This window comes from Scardinius erythrophthalmus, assembly GCF_964197995.2.
Source record: "Scardinius erythrophthalmus genome assembly, chromosome: 11".
NCBI lineage: Eukaryota > Metazoa > Chordata > Actinopteri > Cypriniformes > Leuciscidae > Scardinius > Scardinius erythrophthalmus.
Genome location: NC_138231.1, coordinates 3,673,671 through 3,689,953, shown reverse-complemented (window position 1 = coordinate 3,689,953; position 16,283 = coordinate 3,673,671). Strand labels below are relative to the sequence as shown.

The 16,283-nt window shown below is 37.4% G+C and overlaps 2 protein-coding genes across 8 annotated transcripts in view; both read left to right on the top strand.

Annotated features, from left to right (window-relative positions):
* gphnb (gephyrin b) overlaps window positions 1-6,461 on the top strand; it is a gene marked incomplete at both ends in the record, with an annotated part of 93,351 nt that extends 86,890 nt beyond the window's left edge. For all 7 annotated transcript variants that reach the window (XM_081378708.1, XM_081378707.1, XM_081378706.1 and 4 more), the window contains 7 exons: window positions 257-378; window positions 1,535-1,622; window positions 2,125-2,198; window positions 3,629-3,693; window positions 3,834-3,937; window positions 4,662-4,758; window positions 6,328-6,461. In XM_081378708.1, coding sequence (XP_081234834.1) covers window positions 257-378; window positions 1,535-1,622; window positions 2,125-2,198; window positions 3,629-3,693; window positions 3,834-3,937; window positions 4,662-4,758; window positions 6,328-6,461 — 684 coding nt within the window. The remainder of the gene's footprint in view (window positions 1-256; window positions 379-1,534; window positions 1,623-2,124; window positions 2,199-3,628; window positions 3,694-3,833; window positions 3,938-4,661; window positions 4,759-6,327) is intronic.
* Window positions 6,462-8,992: 2,531 nt separating this feature from the next.
* The window catches only part of LOC308698178 (protein PALS1-like), a 36,362-nt gene continuing 29,071 nt past the window's right edge, over window positions 8,993-16,283 (top strand). Inside the window, exons 1-3 of the mRNA XM_081378101.1 lie at window positions 8,993-9,167; window positions 10,850-11,137; window positions 13,736-13,944. Of these exons, the coding sequence (XP_081234227.1) occupies window positions 10,852-11,137; window positions 13,736-13,944 (495 nt within the window). The 5' untranslated portion in view covers window positions 8,993-9,167; window positions 10,850-10,851. The remainder of the gene's footprint in view (window positions 9,168-10,849; window positions 11,138-13,735; window positions 13,945-16,283) is intronic.

Here is a 16,283-nt window from a genome sequence, read left to right as displayed (position 1 = left end):
TAAGTATAATTTTGGCAGATAATTTTGCTTTTTTTTAAGCATCAACTCACTTAATTTTGATTAATTCCCCCGGAAAACAGGACATAATATCTTATGTCATTTTACTCATCTAGTAAATGCATCTTGATTTAAGAATTTTTAGATATTTGGACTGGAAAAAAGACAAAAATACTGAGTAAGAAAAGCATTTTTTGCCCGTATTATTTTGTACAAGCCTTTGTTGCTTACTTTACTAAACAGTAAACTGTGTTTTCAGCTGCTGAACCCAGAGGACGATTTACACCCCGGTAAGATCCGAGACTCTAATCGCTCCACGCTGCTGGCCACCATTCAGGAGCACGGATATCCCACCATCAACCTGGGCATCGTGGGAGACAAGTGAGCGTCTTTCACCCTATCATACAGACATATCAATAATCGGGTGCCAGATTTTAACTACATAGAAACTGAATTGATTTTACCAATAAATTCTTGATTAATAAAACATTAAAATTTTTGCATGGTATGTTTTTGTTTGTTTGAGAACCAAGGATTGTACAAACAAGAGCACATATAACCAGACGTGTCAGGGGTGTTTCGAAAAATTCATTTTCCAAATACATTTTGATGTCAAATTGTTTAAACAGGCTCTTTTTTTTCCAACCATTTGACTTTATGAATATAATGAGCAAATATAATAATATCACCGTCCAATGAGAAAAATTAAAACATCTTCCACATTAACTTTAAAGTCCCCATGAAATCCAAGGTTTAGTTTTTTTTATCTATAAGCTAGTGTGCTCCAAAACAATGACAAAATTCGCATTTAGAAGATATAAGCATTAAAAATTTAGTTTCTCACTTCCGCAAAAATAGATCAATGATTTTGATGACATCACTCCGCACTTCAGCTTCTCATCCAATCAAATGCTCTCTAGAATCTGAAGCTCCGCCCCCTACATTATAAATAGACGCTGAAGCTGCGGCTGAAATGTTCACTTGTTCACACATTTACTGTTTTCTACATGATGATTGGCACATAGTGCACTATATAGGGGATAGGGAACGATTCAGACAGTGTAAATATGCTTTCCATGAAGTCTGGTTTCACGTTAGTGTCACGAGAACCGCCACAGCTCCAGAGACACGATACACAGAGCGGATCATGTGATCGAGTCCCGCAGACCAGAAAACGTATCGGACACGTTTGAATTCTGCACAGATTGCTGTATTTTAAAGCGATATGGAGGAGATTATGAGGAAACTGCGACTTTACTGAGTTCAACAGCTCTGGATGGGCTGTGATATAAACAAAACGCTATTGGCTATTTTTAAAAAGGGGAGGAGCTACTTGATATGTCCCGCCCTGTCTTCCTGTTTCAGTGGAAATTACGTTAACGCATTGAATAATACTGTGCGTTTCAAGGCCTTTAAGAGAACTGCTGAGCTGAATTTTTGTGCCATCTAGTGGTCTAGAAGAGAATAAAGTCAATGCACCCTTTGTACCCTAAACCATGTCATTTGTAATGGTAACTGTTACCTTGGTGTCCCACAGCCCTGATGACCTGTTGAATGCTCTGAATGAGGGAATCAGTCGTGCCGACGTCATCATCACCTCAGGGGGCGTGTCTATGGGGGAGAAGGTACAAGACGTTTATATGCTATCTATTTTGTTGGTTGCTTTGTACAGACAAAAATCAACAGCTAAATGGTGTTTTTGTAATATTTGGTTTGATGATGTTCCAAATGCAGGAATGTCCTTGTTAAAGGAAAAACTGCAATATTAGGAAGATGCATGGAAAAGCATAACACGTCGTCCGATGATGTGCAGACTTTGAGTTTGATTTAGTAATCACTGCTTTATACTGACATCTAGTGGCTGGATGGTAGTAAGACCCGCTGACCCCTTCAGATGAGATGTTTCTCACTGAGATTTTCACATCAAAGAGTTTTACACCTAAAGAAATGAGGTGCCTTGTACTTTACATAATTACAGATCTGTTTAAAATGATGTACACTCACTTTAGATAAGAGAATACTGTGTTTCTACAATCAGAAAACTTTATTTGTCACACAGCACAGTTATTTGCAAGTGGTCCAAGTTCACGGCATCATTAAGATCATTTTAAATGGATGTTTTCACAGGATTACCTGAAACAGGTACTTGATATCGATCTTCATGCTCAGATACACTTTGGACGTGTCTTCATGAAACCAGGGTGAGTCTTTGAAGAAACGGGTGACATCTGCGTAGAGATTGTACAAGTGATGCAGATTCAGGGTGTTTTCACACTTAAATCCTCGTTAGATGAAACAAACACTTTAACTGGATGGAAGTTGAATAGAAAAACTCCAACAAGAAGACTTGGGTGCCAGTCCGTTTTCTTTTTTTTTCTTTTTTTTTTTTACATTTGTTCAGAAAAATAATAGAAGAATAGAAATAATAATTCATAGAAATGAATAAATATGAATATATTTTATTACTATCTACTTTAACTGGATCGAAATTGATTAGAAAAACTCCATAAAGTAGACTTGGATGCCAGTCCATTTATTTTATTTTATTTTATTTTATTTTATTTTATTTTATTTTATTTTATTTTATTTTATTTTATTTTATTTTATTTTATTTTATTTTATTTTATTTTATTGTATTTTATTTTATTTTATTTATTTTACTCTATTTTATTATATTTGTATTTTATTTTATTATATTTGTTTAATATAATAAAATAAAATAATAATGAATAGAAATAAGAAATAAGAAATAACAATGAATAGAAGTTAATAATAAAAAATATTAATAATAAAAAAATATATATATTTTATTACTATCTACTTTAACTGGATCGAAATTGATTTGAAAAAATCCATAAAGTAGACTTGGATGCCAGTCCATTTATTTTATTTTATTTTATTTTATTGTATTTTATTTTATTTTATTTATTTTACTCTATTTTATTATATTTGTATTTTATTTTATTATATTTGTTTAATATAATAAAATAAAATAATAATGAATAGAAATAAGAAATAAGAAATAACAATGAATAGAAGTTAATAATAAAAAATATTAATAATAAAAAAATATATATATTTTATTACTATCTACTTTAACTGGATCGAAATTGATTTTAAATTTTACAATTTAATTGTAATGTTTGTTTTTTTAGAAAAGTAATAGAATAATAGAAATAATAATTAATAGAAATTAATCAAAAAAAATACATAGTAACATATTTTGCAAATATGTCGCAACTTCTTTGCATGGATCGTGCGTTTTTGCATAACGCTCATAAAGTCCTGTATGTGTATTGTTACGATAGCAAAAATAGATGTGCCATTATGGTTACCTGTAATGAGCAAAAATGCTTGCATGTTTGTTTAATTTAACTGAAAATAAAGTTGAATAGAGTGCTTTGTATTCACAATGCACATTTACAGATGAATCCCATTTCACCACAGACTTTATTCAGATCAAGTCTTAGTTCAGTTCGCTGTGGAGCGTTGAAAGCGATCTCATGCAGTGTAAATCTTGTGAACTGCTCTCAGCTTGAAATAAACCCAGTGTGAAAACACCCTGATATTGAGTGTCAGGCTGTGAGAATCAGTCCACGCGGGTTTTGAGCTCTGGTTTGTCTTCCGTTAGTCTCCCCACAACATTTGCCACTCTTGATATGGACGGGTCTCGAAAACTTATCTTTGCTCTGCCAGGTAGGGACGGTGAGAGAGTTTATTGGTGTATTTTTCAAAACACATACTAGTCTGTAATTTATCACAGATTTCACTATTTTTTTTTTTTTTGTCTATTATGTTTCTTCAATTTAATGAGCACCGTCTCTCGTGCTTCACAGGTAATCCCGTGTCAGCGGTCGTAACATGTAACCTCTTCGTCATTCCTGCCTTGAGGAAGATGCAGGGAATCTTAGACCCGCGGCCCACCATAATAAAAGCCCGGGTAAGACCACCTTTGACTTTACTAGTAATAAAAACAGAGGACTTTTACACACTGTAAAAAAAAATCTAACAAATGTAAAAAAAATATATATATTTTGTTGACCTTATTTAGATTCTCAAGTAGTTGTCCCAACTTTCCAAATTGAGTTATCTAAACAAACACGTTGAACTTTAAACAATGTTTTGCCAGTTCCCAGCATGCATTGCGGCTTGAAAACATTATGTGGTAAAAAATGATCGTTGCTTTGCATTTACTGTCTTAATTTATGCTACTGTTGTTGTCTGTTATTTAGCTGTCATATTACTGAATTAACATATGAATTAGCATCATTACTCCAGTCTTCAGTGTCACATGATCCTTCAGAAATCACTCTAATATGATGATTTGTTGCTCAAGAAACATTTATGATTATTATCAATGTTGAAAACAGTCGTGCTGCTTCATATTTCTGTGGAAACTATGATAGATTTTTTTTTTTTTTAGGATTCTTTGATCAATAGAAAGTTCAAAAGAGAATAGAAATCTTTTATAATATATAAATGTCTTTATTGTCACTTTTGATTGATTTAATGCATTCTTGCTGAAAAAAAGTATCAAGTTCGTTCAAAAAAGTTACAACCCCCTAAACTTGTGTCAGTGCATTAACTTTAAAACAATAATTTCAATAATCTATTGACAGCCCTAATGAAAAATAAAAAACTCAAATCTGCTTGATTGTTTGCAGTTGTCGTGTGATGTGAAGCTGGATCCGCGTCCTGAGTATCACCGCTGTATTTTGACGTGGCACCATCAGGAACCTCTGCCATGGGCACAGAGCACAGGTAACACATCTATTATCTCTCTTCTGCCCGAGAGACCTACAGATTTACTGACCTGCGTTATATAAGATCTCCTTATCCTCTCTTATTTGTCTTTGAGAACTTTTTTTATAAGGTTTATAACATCGCTTCCCTTTTGGAAGCTTTATTTTTAAGGGCCCTATCAAACAGCAAGTGTGTTTTGCTAGTTTCAGCCCGACACAGTTATCATTTTCACGTCCTGCGCCACATTGTTTAAAAAGAAAATGCATTTGCGCTCATCTGTGCGGCCCATGGGCTGCTGGTCTGAAAACGAGGTGTGTGTTCAGGCGCATTGCTATTTTGAGGAACTGAAATAGACTGAGCCATTGATCAACTGAAACCTGATCTAAAGTCAATGGAGCAATATTTTTTTGTTATTTAAATGGCGCATTAGTAATATGAGCCTATAGGCAGGTCCACAACACGCATACACTCTGCTTATTACACACACACTCTGCTTATTACACACACAGGGACGCACAGCAGCACACAAATATGCCAAATATGAAAAATAAAAGGATTACAATGTAAAAGATCAATATTGTGTACATAAAGAGATGGTGGAATCCAGCTTGTCCCGTAGATGGTCTTTAACCTCGCGCACGAGCAAATCCGTTTCCTCACTAGAGAAGTGTTCAGTCTTTCCGCTTGCAAATTCCTCCATGTAAATAGCGAATCGGCCATGGCGCGAGTGCAACTGGCTTTTAAAGGGAATGGGAGATGAGACTCTGATTGGTTTATTTCACATTACTCCCAAAACACACCCATTACTCATTAAGAGAATAGGGACAACCCTTTTAGACCATGCGCCGGGAGCGCCAACCATTTTTCCCGTCGTTAAACTAGCAAAAGTGGATTCGGACACACCCTAAGGCCGTGTCCACCAAAGGGTTTTTTCAGTTGGATGGCGTATTTTTCCAAATGTTTTCAATGGGAATGCCACGTTTTTAAAACACCAAGAGCGTAACGAGGCGCTCAGCGTTTTTTTTTTTTAGGCTGAAGCGCTGAGCGTTCGGCGTTTTTTACAGTCGCCGAGAGTTGAAGAATGTTCAACTTTGGGTAAAACGCAGTGCTCATCACTGTCACTTTTTACCCAACCGTCCAATCACAGTGGAGGAGGGGCGGGACTAATACCACACCGACCAACCGCCACATTCTGCTTGTACAATGTCAACAGAGGACAACAACAAGCATAATAACGGAACGAAATAATTTAAAACAAGAAGCAGAGAAAATACGTTACATTGTATCGACATTTTAATATAGAATCAACACAGAAACAAAATATGTGTGAAATGAGATTCTAGTAACACTTTCGCGGATAATCCGCATCATAACAAGCAAAGCATCTCAACTGAAGAAAACGCTGCGCTGCCAAAACGCTCTCAAGCGCTCACAGCTAGGCGTGTTCAGCTGGCTAAAAACACTTTGGTGGACACACGGTCTAAGTGCTCTTGCGCCGTGCGCTTTAGGCCATGCGCTTAGATCGTTAAAATAGGGCCCAAGAGTTCAACTGGCACAACTTTCAGACTTTCCTTCCTCTCTGTCCAGGGAACCAGGTTAGCAGCCGACTCATGAGCATGCGCAGCGCTAACGGACTCCTGATGCTACCTCCCAAAACCGAGCAATACGTGGAGCTGCACAAGGGCGAGGTGGTGGACGTGATGGTCATCGGCCGTCTATGATGACAGAAACGGGCAGAAGGACAGAGAGTGACGGGTGGTTCACGGTGCATGTTCACATATCATTGACTGTAATATGCAACGGCACAGCTAGTTTTTATTGATTTGGATAACGCTGAAGTATAGTCAACATCTTGATCACAAAACTAGATACATATGAGAAAAAAAAAATCTATTATTTCAAAGAAAGAAAAAATATAACTTTTAAATTATAAAATCTAATTATAAAAAGAGATTTATTCTGTATTATTATTATTGCATTTTTCTTGTCATTATTATTAATTATTATTATTATATTAAGGCAACTTTATTCTTTTCATTGCAGTTGCTTTGTGTGTTCAATGCTAGATCTTATAGCTGTAGCATTTTAATAGAAAACTGTAGGTGCCTGCCCGGAGATAAAAAAAAAGAAGAAGAAAAAGAAAAGAGAGAATATTATTTCCCCGTTTTAACATAAAAAAAAAACAGAGAAGTAAATGAAAAATGACTGCTTTTGTTTTTTTCGGACATGGGGAAGAACTCAACAACTTGACATCCGGACTCTGGAGGGTGGCACTTTTTGTCTTACGTGTCATTGACGTGACACTTTTACTTTTCCTCCCATTAGTAGGCATCATTATGACATCACAAAGAGCTTTGCTTGTCGTTTATCTCGTGAGTCTTGTTTGTGTGCGCAGTGCCAAACGCGTGGGTGCACGAAGGTCGTGCCCGGGGGAACACGGGCCTGGTCACCCAATCCCTGAAGCTTCCTTATAATCACATGACCTGGTGTAGCCCCGCCCCCCTCCCCCAGGGGGTGGAGTCACAGGCGAACGTTTTATTTGAATATACTTTAAAAAGATGAGAAAACAACAACAACAACAACAACAGCTTATTTAAGTGCTGACTGCCTTTTTAATCAACTACACAAAAATGTACAGTGAAAAAAAAGAACAATTGAATTGTACAGATAAATGTGACCAGCACTCCTGCGGAATATGACCAAGCAATGAGGAGACATTGAACAAATCTGTATAATAACATTTTCTGTAATGATAAGAACTAATGAGAGAGACTACAATAATAAAATCCTTGATCATTATATAAAAATAGCATTGTGGAATTTTCTTGTAATAAAACGAATAAAAACATAATTCCTTAACGTGTGTGATTATGGTCTACTAATTCACCAGTGCATTCATTCACTAATTCTGCAGTGTTTTATATGTATAATTTTTAATGTGTGTGTTTTTTTTTTACAGTTTTATTATAAACTTGGAATATTTCAGACACAAACAAAGCTGTGTGTGTGTGTGTGTGTGTGTGTGTGTGTGTGTGTGTGTGTGTGTGTGTGTGTGTGTGTGTGTGTGTGTGTGTGTGTGTGTGTGTGTGTGTGTGTGTGTGTGTGTGTGTGTGTGTGTGTGTGTGTGTGTGTGAGAGAGAGAGAGAGAAAGAGAAAGAGAAAGAGAAAGAGAAAGAGAGAGAGAGAGAGAGAGAGAGAGAGAGAGAGAGTGAGAGTGTGTATGCGCGTGTGTGTTGTGTGTGTGTGTGGGTGGGTCTTCATTATTATATTATATTATTATATATTACATTATATTATATCATATTTGTAAATGACCAAAAAATGCATATGATTGGATGTAGTCAATTTGAAGAAAAAAAAAATAAAAATAAAAATGAAGTATTTTAATTATTATTAAAATTATATGCTTTTTTAGGTCATTTATTTTGTTATTTTTTTCTAAAATTAAATTAAGTTACTGCTTCTTAATCTCATTTCATTAAATCATATGCTTTTTTGGACTATATATATATATATAATCATTTTATTACATTTTTTTTCCTCAAAGTAACTGCATCCATCCAATCATATGTTTTTTTTTTTTGGTGATTTAAAAATTGAAATATATATATATATATATATATATATATATATATATATATATATATATATATATATATATATATTTATTTATTTGAAGAGTTCAGATGCAAAAGCCTCTAAGTGCCATCTGAAATTTTCTTCTAGAATGATCATTTTTATCAAGCTCGTATTTTTAAGTTCAGTAATTTCACTTAAATGACAATTAATAGGTAATTTTCATTGACATTAAGTGAAATTACTGAACTTAAATATATGAGCTTCATAAAAATGATCATTCTAGAAGAAAATTTCAGATGGCACTCAGAGGCTTTTGCATCTGAACTCTTCATTCACATTTTTAAATCGCCAAAAAAGCATATGATTGGATGGATGCATGCAGTCAATTTGAGGAAACAAATGTGAAAATAAAATGATTATATATATATATAAACTAAAAATGTAAAAAATATTTTTTTACTACAAAGTTATTGCTCCAAAGAATTTGAGATTTAATGTCAATTTGTAGTCTACACCATATGGATTATGAAATTTGGAAAATAAAAAGAAGCGGGTGAATTATATCAGTAGCTGTAGAATCTATCAGAGCATTATTGTAGACGTGATGATGAAGATGATGATGATGATGATGAGATGTTGAAGCAGCATTAACACCTGCATGCTCAGTCTCGTGGCGCTGACGAGTTTAAAGGAGATTACTGAACTCATGAAGTCACAGCTGATCAAGATTAGCCTCAGACCTGTGGAGTCTGGACACACACTTCTACTGGACCTCAGTGAAAACACCACTGGAATATCACTCTATTGACCTTTAACAGCAGAGGGAGACCTGGGACTCCATGCACACAGTGAGTAATAGATGTAGTTGTGTTTGCATTTATTAATAATCATTTACTAATCATTTACTTTTACGATTGCGTTGCTTTTGGTTGGGCTATTGCTGTAGTTTAGCATTTAGTGACTGAAAGGTCAAAGGTTCAAACGTACAAGAAAGTACTAGAGGAAAAAGACGTGCAAGAACATTTGCTGTTATATAAGTTTATCTAGTCGGACACATTAGTGGCACTTAAAAGGTGCTGGATTTCTGCTAGAAATGGTTGCAATAAATATAATAACCGCATGAAATAGAGTGAAGAGATAAAATGAGCTGATCAGAATTAAATATTTAATAATAATCCCTTGCAAAAATGTACTATAGTATCCGCAGTTTCGCCAAAATACCTTCGCTTTCTTTCCGTCATTTAATTTTTTACTTATTTAATTTATTTATTATGGTTTTAGTAACTGTGAGATTGTGTTAATGTTTGTAAGGGATGTTTGGTCAGCATGAAGTTATTTATAGGTTACTCTGTTTGTTGGCTTATTAAGTAGATCAGCGGTCCTGTAACTAGATGTAAATAATCTGCCGTTATTAATCTAGATTGACATTGTGCTTTAAGGTGTAAATGATACATGAACAAAACAGATGTCCATCTGAATCATCTTTAGTGTGTGTGTGTGTGTGTGTGTGTGTGTGTGTGTGATGGGTAGGTTTAGGAGTCGGGTTAGTGTAAAGGGAGAGAATATACAGTTTGTACAGTAGAAAAACTGTCTATGGAAATTCCTATGAAAACCCAGCATTTGCGTGTGTGTGTGTGTGTGTGTGTGTGTGTGTGTGTGTGTGTGTGTGTGTGTGTGTGTGTGAAGTTGGCACTAGTAATCTCAGATGAACAGATGGTCGTTTTTCACTGCCACCTGTTCCTTTAAACACAGCTGAAAGTCTGCATGTGTGACTGCTGAAACTTGATTGGTTCCTTCAGAGGAAGAAGATTTCACCGAAAGTTTTGAAAGTTGCCTGTTTTCTGCAGTTTAGTGGCGCCAAAATTACACACTTCACCCTTAAAGGGCTCATATCTTCAGAAATCTAACCCTCCTCTTTTGAGATAAAAGAGTTTCTAATGAAATCCATAACCGTACAAATCCAAAACAAGTTAGTTTGAATAGTAAGCATGTAGTTTTATGCCATATTTATATATACAATAGTGGCCGAAGTGAGCCAGCCTAGGAAAATTGGCATCTTCAAATATTATTAAAATGATTAAAATGCTTATTTTGTAAGCATATTGTGCAGTTGTGCATTGATAAGGCAATGAAACCAAATTGTGGCGACATCATTTTGGCCAGGCTGTCATGTAAAGAATTTATGAACACATGCAAAAACTAGAGAGAATCAATGAAATATTAATAACTGATTATGTTGTTGTCAAGTTATGCTTTTTGCTGTGAGCTTTTTTTTTATGCATTTTGCATTGTAAAATAAAACATGTAGTCAGATAAACAAGTTTAGTTTAGTGTTTTGTTCTTCTCTCATACTTAAAAAAAAAAAATATATATATATATATATATTAAAAACAAATTTGCCTTCAGACATCACTTTTGTTTTGGCCACTACTGTACAGTATGTGTGTACATCTTGTTTCAGGGTATGAATATGCATGTCTTGTGCACTGAACTGTTGTAGTTTATTGTGTTGACCTTCACTGTAAAACAGCCATGTTAACGTCACACATGAACGGGAACATGACGGAGGACAGAGACATGGACGGTCCTGACAAACTCATCGCTCAATGCTGCAGCGACCAGACGGGAAGATCCCAAGACACTCCAGAGATGATGATGATGATGAAGGAGGAGGAAGAGGCTTTTGAACAGACAAAGGAGGATCTGAACTCTTCCTCGGGTCAGGAATTGACGCAGATCAGCATTGAGGGCAACAATCATCCCTTTTTTGATGCGATGGACATGGTCAAGTCAAGCTCAGAAGAGGAAACCACAACAGGTGAGAGACATTAGAGGGTTAACGGCAAATGCGTGTTGAACAACCTCCAGAAGCATCATGTTCAGGAGTGATCTGGAATAGTCTGAGAGAAATTAGCAGAATTCAGGCAGATCTAAAGTCATAAGTACAGATTATTCACTACCGTTCAAAAGATTTTATAAAGAAATTAATACTTTTACTCAGCAAGGATGCATTAAATTGATCAAATGTTACAAAAGATGCAATTTCAGATTAATGCTGTTCATTTTGAGCTTTCTATTCATCAAAGAATTCTAGCCATTTATTTATTTTTTATCAAGGTTTCCACAGAGATATGAAGCAGCACAACTGTTTTCAACATTAATAATAATCATAAATGTTTCTTGAGCAGCAAATCATCATATTAGAATGATTTCTGAAGGATCATGTGACACTGAAGACTAGAGTAAATTCAGCTTTGATCACAGGAATAAATTACATTTTTCAATATATTCACATAGAAAACGTCATGATAATATTTCCAAATTTTTACTGTATTTTGGATCAACTAAATGCAGCCTTGGTGAGCAGAAGAGACTTCTTTCAAACATTAAGAAATCTCACCGACCCCAAACTTTTGAACGCTGGTGTAGTTGATATCTATCACATGTGATTGTACAAAACTCCAGAGCCGATCTCACCTCTGTACTCGTGAGCAAGACTCTTAACCTCAGGTTTCTCAGGATTGTCCCTGTAAGAAGTGCACTGCGCATCCCTTGGGATAAAAATGTCTGCTATAAATGACTGACGGCTTACTCCACACAAGATTATGTTGACTGGTGACAAATGTCGAAATTTCATTTCACAATGTGGACTTGAAAGTGAAATATATGCAATGATTTTTAGGCAAAACAATGGTATATAGTATGTAAATATTTGGTACAGTAAAAAGCCTTGAAGGTGAAGTGTGTAATTTTTGATATAATATTTTCTTTTGTCTTGTTTTCTGGACATCAAGAGAAATGTAAGAAAAATGGGGTTTAGGAAATTAATTTTGTTTTCCCTTTTGTCCAGTTGTCAGATGTTTTTTTCTTGCTTTCAGTCAAACATATATATTGTGGCCATGAATTAACAATTCGTTCCCACAACTTACTAATAAGTACACGTTTTACTGATTCTTTCGCTCGTTTTAGGTGAATTGTGTGCACAATATAATAATTTATTTCCCACGTTTTAGTTAAATCGTGGCCATGTTGTACTAATTTGTTCCCTCATTTTGATTTAACTAAAAGGAACGAATTACAACGTGGCCACAATTTAGTAAAACGAGGGAACGAATTAATAAAATGTGTTGACTTATTAGTAAGTTGTGGGAACAAATTGTTAAAACGTCACTTAATACGCTCCATAATACGTCACCTAATATTGATTTTTTTTTTTTTTTTTGAAATTAAGTAATTTTGTTTCTCAAGTAAATGTACCTTGATTTAAGAATTTTTAGAAATTTTTACTAGAAAACAAGACAAAAATTCTAAGCAAGAAAATATTTTCTTTTTGCAGTGGTAATTGAATAGTACACATAAAATAGTTGTCATGGTATGTCATTCACAAGTTGTTATTGTTTTTGACAAACTATCTCTTAAAGTCCCCCTGTAGTAAATAATTTTATCCCTTAAAACTCATCTTTTTATGACCAAAATGACATATTTAAACGTTTTTTTTCCTGTGAAAAAAAATCATCATGCCTTAAAATAGCTTGAATATAACTCTACACCCTTTTCAGAGCCATGAAAATGCTAATTAGCCCCGCCTCCACTCACTCACGCCAGCTGACAGATTCACTCGGTGAACTTACTGAGGTAAACTCTGCACACTGGTATCGCTCTTTACAACATCGGATACATAACGGTAATTAATATGATTAGCCTTTTGCTTGACTATGTTATCAAACAGCTAATAATGTGTTGCTAAATAATGTTACACAAACTATGTTCCCGTTCGCCTTCTAATCATCAGAAACGCTTTGAACAACTCAGAACGTCAGTGGAGAAAGGCATATAGTTCATCATAACATCGTAATATACATCACACACCCGCTATATTGCTAAATCTATCCGATTCCGATAACCTGGCATTTCTCGAGACTCCTCTGCTGCTAGTTCGCTGTTAATGATATGCTAAAGCCCGCCCACATGTTAATCTGATTGGTTACATGGTAGTTTGTGACGTCAGAAACACCAGCGATTTCAAAGCGTGTTTTTGAGACTGTCTTTCGTTCACTGCAGTTTTAAGGAGAAAATACTCAGCAATGCTGTCGACTTATGAAATTACACATGGTTTGTCTTAAAGCATATTAAAAACAACATTAAAGACATCTAAACAACATTAAAAGCTTGATTTTCACCACAGGAGGACTTTAAGGAAAACAAAGCTTTCATGCAGGCAAGATTGTTGTTGTTGTTGTTGTATTAGAGACCTTTAAAAACTTGTCGTTTTAAAAATCCTTATTTAGTCATTTAGAAGAGACTGGCAAAGTCATTGAAATGCATTAGTTAAAAGGCGTGGGAAACCAAGGTCGTTGTTGTTGTAAAATCATTATCAATGGCGTTTCCTACCCCGTTTCCCTCTGTGTGTTCTCAGAGCTGGAGGACCTGCTGGACTCTCTGCAGTGTCTTCATCTGTATCTGACGGATGCTGAGAGTCAGGAGGACCTTCATCTGCTGGTGGAGCTCCTGCTTCAGACGGACTTCAGGCAGGCGTTCATCATGCACCGCAGCGTAGCTCTCGGCATGAGACGCCTGTGCCCTCCGTACCCGCTCACCACACACGCACAGCAGCTCAGAGACGAGGTACCACTCACACTCCTCCAACTCTACTCCTCTGCTTAGCACTGGCCATGTAGTGGAGTAGCTAGCTCAGATAACAGGGAACGTTCTGGTAAGGCTTCCAGTAACGTTAATAGAAAGTTTGTTTAAAGTTAATCTTTTTTTTAAAGGGGCTATCTTCAATCTTCAATCGGCCTGTATTTCGGTCTTTCGACGCAGGCCACAACAACTTCACCAGGCTTTTCGGGCGGCCCCTGGCCAGACCCATCCAGTCTCTGCCGTTGTCTTGTTGAGTCCCGCCATTGGGTTGCAGGGCGGCCGAGTGGTCTTTTGATGTCGAGTGGCAGCCATTCGGTCACGGCCCGCATCCATCGCCCGTCCGAACTCCTGGCCACGTGTCCGGCCCAGATGGCATCCTTGACCTTGCTCGTCTTCCTCAGTTGCTCGTTGATGATGTGGTCCATCCTCTTGATGCCGACCATCCGCCGCTCAAGGGCGCGTTCGGTCACTGCCAGCTTCTGCCTGTCGGTCCCGCGGTCAGCGACCAGGTCTCGGCCCCGTATAGCATGGCCGCAGGGGGGCGTTGGCCGTGTCGGTGACCACCTCTGCTCTGGACGCATGGCTGACCCTGGCAGCCCTCCGTCGGCGTGGCAGCTCGCGGTTGTTCTTGTGTCCAGCAGTCAGCTCCTGGCCGAGGCAGACGTAGCTGTCGAACTGCTCGATCTCCTTCTGGCTGATGTGGATGTTGTTGTTGGCGGCCTGGGGGTTGCGCATCCACTTTGTCTTGGCCAGGTTCACCTTCAGGCCGACCGCTGCACCGGCCTGGTTGATTCGCAGCTGCACGTCGGCCACTGACTCGCTGATTAGGACGATGTCTGAGCCACTGGCCGTTAACGCTGATAACCTTGTTGTCCCAGTCGAGCTGTCGAAAGACGTGCTCCAGTCACGCCGTGAACAGCTTGGGCGAGATGGGGTCGCCCTGCTTGACGCCTCTGGCGACGGGGATGTACAGTGGGCGGTGGAACAGGGTGATGTTGGTGTCGCATCCGCTGTTCAGCTCCTGCAAAAGGGCCACGTACTCGTCGGCGACGCCCTGTTATTGGAGGGCGAGCAGTACGGCGTTGATCTCCACGCTGTCGAAGGCCTTCTCGTAGTCTACAAAGGCCAGCATCTTGTACTCCCGGCAGCGTTCGAGCAGTTGGTTCAGCACGTGGATGTGGTCCATTGAGACCGGAAGCCAGCCTGTTCGGGTGGCTGTTGTTCGTCCAACTGCCAGGCTAGTCGGTTGTACAGCACATTGGTGAAGACCTTGTACGCGGTCGGCAGGAGCCAGATGGGCCGATAATTGCATAGCTGTTAATGGCATAATCTGATAATTGCAAAAGGGGCTATATGTAAGATTTTTCATGGATTAATTGCTTTTTGTATTGCCAACAGCATGTAACGAATCTTAAAAAACAAGACCTTCCCCGACTTCTTAGGTTGTCTAGTCTGAGTTGGTTTTAAGTGAAGAACTCGGGCCGGGAAAATCCAAAGGATGTGACATTTATGCGCGCTGCCGAGAGCCTCTTTTCCATTCTGACAGATGAAATGAATGCGTACACAATGTTCAGGATAACAACCGAAAGAGCCGTTCTGTACTGTAATGTCAATGTGTCATACAAAGAAACCTGATTAATTCAAACTAAACTCTCACACAGCCAGATCTATACAGTCTATAATTTCATAAATACTTTATATATACTTTATAATCGAACCATCATCTACACTATAAACAGTGTAATTTTAAAGGGGTGGTTGAGTGTGATTTCACTTTTCTAACTTTAGTTAGTGTGTAATGTTGCTGTTTGAGCATAAACAACATCTGCAAAGTTACAACGCTTAAAGTTCACAGCAAAGGGAGAGATTTTCTTCTAATGAAATCTCTTTTTAAGGACTACAACAAACGGCTGGTAGAGACTACACATGAGGACATTCAAAAGGAACATTCCCATAATACTTGCAAAATTATATTAATATTAATTTCATTAATTGCATTAGTCGCTAGCGTGTCTCTTAGGATCAGGGGAGTGACGTTTACCTGTACAGCTCTTTACTAGCTGGCCTCCGTTACACAGTGATGACGTATATTTTCAGGCCATCCCGTAACTTGGCATCACCCTGGTTGCCTCGACAAGGGATTTTTCCATTACCTCTTGGATTAACACAGAAAATAAGGTCTGTGACTAACAAAAGCTTATGATTCTTGCACGTTTTGTTCATGACTTCAAAGCTTCCAACATCTCTTTCAGCCTTTTTTACAAAACATTTTTTACCTGAGAGTTTGAGCTATAATCATTTGCAAGAGCATGATTATAAACACT